General features: G+C 45.7%; 1 protein-coding gene across 3 annotated transcripts in view; it reads right to left on the bottom strand.

The window, feature by feature from the left end:
* Nucleotides 1-3: 3 nt before the first annotated feature.
* Nucleotides 4-5,152, bottom strand: part of LOC149350453 (uncharacterized) — a 30,454-nt gene continuing 25,305 nt past the window's right edge. For all 3 annotated transcript variants that reach the window (XM_089579491.1, XM_089579492.1, XM_089579493.1), the window contains one exon: nucleotides 4-143. Coding sequence is in view for 1 of the 3 variants with exons in the window: in XM_089579492.1 (XP_089435618.1) it covers nucleotides 109-143 (35 nt within the window). In the remaining 2 variants the exon portion in view is untranslated. The remainder of the gene's footprint in view (nucleotides 144-5,152) is intronic.

Raw genomic sequence — 5,152 nt, 5'->3', positions numbered from 1 at the left:
GGTGCCAAAATAGGGAAATTGTCTGAACGTGACAGAGGGATCGTACACTGGAACAGTGCGATCTGGTGGCAACTTCTTGTCATCACTTGGTTGAACGGAGTGGAAACGCTAAGTTATGCGGGCCGGGCCTGGACTGCTTACCGCTGCAAAGGAAATAAACAAAGCATCAGATCCAGCTGCCTAGAGGTAGCATTACCAACATATTGAGAAATTTAGCAGAACACAAGAAACTGAAGCCATATTCCATGCACCCACATAGATCACTTTACAACATCAATGAGTGTGTAAATGCACATGGTTCACAAATTACATGCTGACATTAAATTGAATTACCTATCTGTTTACATACACCACAACCACCGGAGAACAACTGCATACCACCTGCAGACCAACGGACTGACCGAGCGCCTCAACAAAACCGTCGCCGATATGCTCGCAATGTATGTCGATGCCGAACACAAGACCTGGGACGTCATCTTGCCTTACGTAGTCTTCGCCTACAGCACCGCAGTGCAGGAGACCACCCAGATGACGCCTTTTAGGCTCGTCCATGGCAGAGAGGCCACGACCACGCTGGACGGCATGCTGCCGAACGTTACCGAAGAAGATAACGTCGACGTCGCCGCCTACCTACAACGCGCAGAAGCCCGAAGACTTGCCCGATTAAGGATAAAAGACCAGCAGCGGACCGACGCCACACGCTACAACCTACGAAGACGCAACGCGGAATACAAGCCAGGAGACCGAGTCTGAGTTTGGACGCCCATTCGCCGCTGAGGATTGAGCGAAAACTTTTGCGACGCTATTTCGGCCCGTACAAGGTTCTTCGTCGGCTAGGTGAATTGGACTATGAAGTCGTCCCTGACCAAATGACTGCATCCCAGCGACGCCGCGTACGACCAGAAGTAGTCCATGTCGTACGCCTAAAGCCCTATAATGCACGCTAAAGGACGCCGTGTTTCCACATTCAGTGTTTATTTTTGCCCAATCTGTTTTTGATTGTTGATAGCCGCATTATGTTCTAAAGCATCGAGTCGATGCTTCTTTGAGAGGGGAGTAATGCCTCGAATCTTTGTAGCGTTTGTTTGTTGTGTTTATTTGTTCATGCTTCAAGGCTGCCGGCACGCCGCTTTATCGCTTCGTTTGTGACGCAAGACGCGCCTAGAATTATCTCGATTGATCGCATCCAGGCGGAGCCGATTCTACTTTGTGCCAGAAAGTTCTAGAACCTTTCACACTTTATCTCGAAGGTTCGCTATCAGCTTTAAAAAGAGCACGGCCGACAGCGGCGGGCATTCTGTTCGACGACCGCCGAGCACGCTCGTTGCTACGCCGCCGCCGAGTGATTCAGTTCTTTGCGGGCGCAAGTCAGCCCAAATAAAGAGTTTCGTTTCGAAGACATTCTCGCTGTGTTCCTGTTCGCCGGACTGCAGTCACCACTACGTGACAATATCATGAACAATCACTAGGATGCACCTGCCCGCACTGAGTGGTGGAAGTAGCGCCGCTTTCGCTGCAACCTGAATGTGGTGCATGCTGTGTATATGATGTTGCACCATTGGAGATGTGTGGGTTCCACTTACAGTCGAATCCCGCTACAACGAAATTCACAGGACACGCAAAAAATTTTGTTGACGTGGAAGTTTTGTTGTCGTCAAATCGGGCCAGAACATTGATAGATTGGACCGGATAGTTAGTGAACAGCATTTATTTTCCAAAACTGTCAGCTTTGGTCTTTGGCAGTTTCGAAACAGCATCGTGGCGCGATTTTCTTGATATTCCGGAAACCTCAGACAATGAATGTATTCACATAGTATACACACCCGCTACATTTGCTATCAAAACTAAAATTTTTCCGCATGTGTTATAAAAGCGCCCCTGCTTTTCCCGTGAGAATTCGTATCGAGACCACGCTCTGCCTGAGGAATTTCGGCATGGACTATGCGCTCATGTCACTGCGGGTTATTTAGGGGTCGCATGCACCTTGAAATCGATTCTTGAGACGATGTGCCAGAAATGCAGCTGCTCTGATTCTTCGAAGACTATTTGCGACGCGCGGTACGAAAATACTGTCACACTGCCATTCACGCAGCCAATGCCTTCAGGTAGTGCCCGGGTTCACGAGACCGGGAAAAAATTGAAATGTTATATATCACAATGTTTGCCTGCGGTGCAAAAACGAGACTAGAGTGCACCGTAGCCGGCGTCACCTTGCAACGACGTGACGCCCACCGGCATGCCGGCCGACAGCAGATCGTTGCGTGCCGCTTGCGCTTCGCTGTTGCTAGGCCAGACGTGCTCCGCAATAAAGCCTCAAAGAAAGTGCTTTAGAATTCGCCACCGCTTATCATAAAACGTTTAACGCTTTCGCCGGTTTCCGCCAACACAATAGCTTCACACGGAATAACGCGGAATTGATTTCTGTTATGCCTTCATTAGAGAAGCGAGCGAAAAACTCCAGAGCCGCCTCGCACCAATGGCCCTTATTATTGTTTAAATAAGTCTGAGATCATTTTCTACATTTGCTTCCTGGAAAGCAACGGCAAACGCCCTCTGTTCTAAAGCCTGAACATGGCAGAAGGCCTTCTCTTCACCTTAAAAACTGAAGAAGAGGTGGGTAGCACTCAGTGCATCCATAACTTGTGCAGTGGAGGTCCGCACTGAAGTCGCGGAGCGAACGGCTATAATTTTTAATCAAGAAGTCGGTCAACAGGGCCCATGTTTACGCTGGTGCACGTGAGTTACGACCTGCAGGTAGCTTTCCCAAATGGTCACGCTCAGAACAAGAGCTGCCGCCCTCGACAAACTTCCGTACACTTCCAATGTACTGCTGATTGGTTCAGAGGTTGGCAACCTGGGCAACTTAGGGTCGCAAGGGTAGAAAATTGATTCGTGTTCGACCATCCTGCGGCTGGCACTTTTCGACCAAATGGTCACGCAGTCTTGTGACACCCCCAATTTACAAGCGCAAAGGGTGCGCAGCTGTTATTGTTGAAAAGCTACCCGTAGGACGATCGCACGCTACTCGATTTTCCATCATTGCAACACAGTTATTTTTTATGAAGGAAAAAAACACGCTGTTTGGAACAGTATGCTTTTTGGCAATATCTCGTTCTAGTAACAGTCTGGCATAGCAAGCATCATCAAAAGCTCCTATTCATTTATTTCACTACTGCCAGCAACACTGGGATATGCCCGATTCGCTGGGTTCTGGCACTGGTGGAGCAATTCACCGCTCAACAAGAAAAGCTAATGCAGCAAGCTAATGAAGTCACTGAGATCACCACAGACAAGCAACATTATTAAGTCAGTTGCAAGTCTTGCAGGCCATGCAGACGGATGACAATCCCTCCTCTGACCTCACGCACTGCTCCCCATAGTCTCCAAAACGGCGGCGCAGCTTCACGGGTGCCTTGCTCGGTCAGTCATGTGCCCAGGCCACCCAGGCAGGGTGGCACATAGTTGGAATTATTGATGGCGGAAGCAATTCGTGTTTGAATTAATGGGCTGCTTTACACATAGGCTTCAGTGAAGCATAGATGGACCAAGTGGTACAGTACAAATTAATGAGCTTTTACTGTTCAAATATCTTTACATCCCCTGTGAGGTTTATACCACTGCGATTTTAATGTATTATGAACCATTGTAATTAGTCTGTGTCATGTTCAATAAGTGATCAACTTGATATAAGCAACAAAAATGCGTAATATGAAATTTCTATGATTGTAGACAGCATGAACAAGACGGGTATGCGGGAAGAACACAAAGACGAGTGCTTGTTTGCGCTGTCTACAATCATGGATTACTAACTCCCTCAAGCGTCTGTTTTGGCAATTTCTTCATCACAGAAGACAAACTGGTGCAAAAATCTTTTTAACGTAAGAACGTAAGCAGATATGTGCAAGCAGTCCGGAAAAGCTTAAGGGGGGAAGAGGGTCTTAGAAATAAATTTTTATTAATGAAGTCACAACTATGAAATCTTCTGAGAACATGCATTTTTGTGTGCTGATTCCAAATGTGTAATTTAATTGTATGTACAACAAGTCCTTGTGCACTTATGCAATATGTTAGGTAACTTTTGCCAAGAGTTTGAAAGAAACTCTACTGCAGGGAACTTGTCAGACTGCACGCCATTAGTTTCTCTTGACATCAAACTATGCAATAAGGGTAAAATTATCATCCTGCCTGTTGAAGGCGAGTTATTCTACTTTGAAATCATCAGTTCCTTCCTGTTTGTGAAGTGGCAAATTCAAAACCCCGTAAATCAACTTCTATGATAGGCAGGATAATAATTTTGCCCTTATTGATGTCAAAAGAGGCCAATGGCATACGTCCTAGCAAGTTTTCTGCAGCAAAACTTATTGAAAGCTCTCAGCAAAAAGTTACATAACATATTATATAAGTGCACAAGGACTTGTTTTACATAAAATTAAATTACTTATTTGGAATCAGCACGCAAAAATAGATGTTTGTTGAAGATTCCATTATTGTGACTTCATTAACAAAATTTTTTTTTTCTAAGACCAGCTTCCCCCTTAAAAGCTTCTTCCAAAGCAAAACTAGACATTTGAGCTGCAGGAAAGTATAGCAAACTGAAGTGCACAACATATTTGCAGAGTCGTAATTAAATTTATCTGAAAAACTCAACCACACAAAGATTTGAAATTAGGGAGACATTCACAGGTTGTCCAAGCCAATGGTTGAACAACCAGGAATTAAAAACATATGTCAGGCTGGTATAACTGCTCAATGATACAGCAATGCAAAATTATGGGTGTGTACTATGTGGCAATAATAAAAAAGGAGAGAGAGAGAGAGAGAGAGGAAGGGATGGAAAGAAAGGTTATCTAAAAGGGTCAGAGGAGGGGTTGACACAATCTGAAAGCTAAGGTTTGCTTGCCCTATGATAACGCTTAAACCATAGCACTTAGTAAGCATGAGAAAATGGGACTGAAAGGGAACTGTCAAGCTCCACAAGATAAGAGTGATAACGGAGGGAGGGAGGAAGGCCAGCAGAGAATGGCGAAACGTGACTGGCCATGTTCCTGCAACTGACTTTCGGGGCAAGCAATTTTTCATGGCAGACACCCATGACGCTGTCATCATTTAGCAAGGCAGCTTCATCAGGGAGGCCCAATTCTATGCCCTCAAC

This window comes from Amblyomma mixtum, chromosome 3 (genome assembly GCF_055824585.1).
Source record: "Amblyomma mixtum isolate Tamu chromosome 3, ASM5582458v1, whole genome shotgun sequence".
NCBI lineage: Eukaryota > Metazoa > Arthropoda > Arachnida > Ixodida > Ixodidae > Amblyomma > Amblyomma mixtum.
This window is presented reverse-complemented; position numbering and strand designations above follow the sequence as displayed.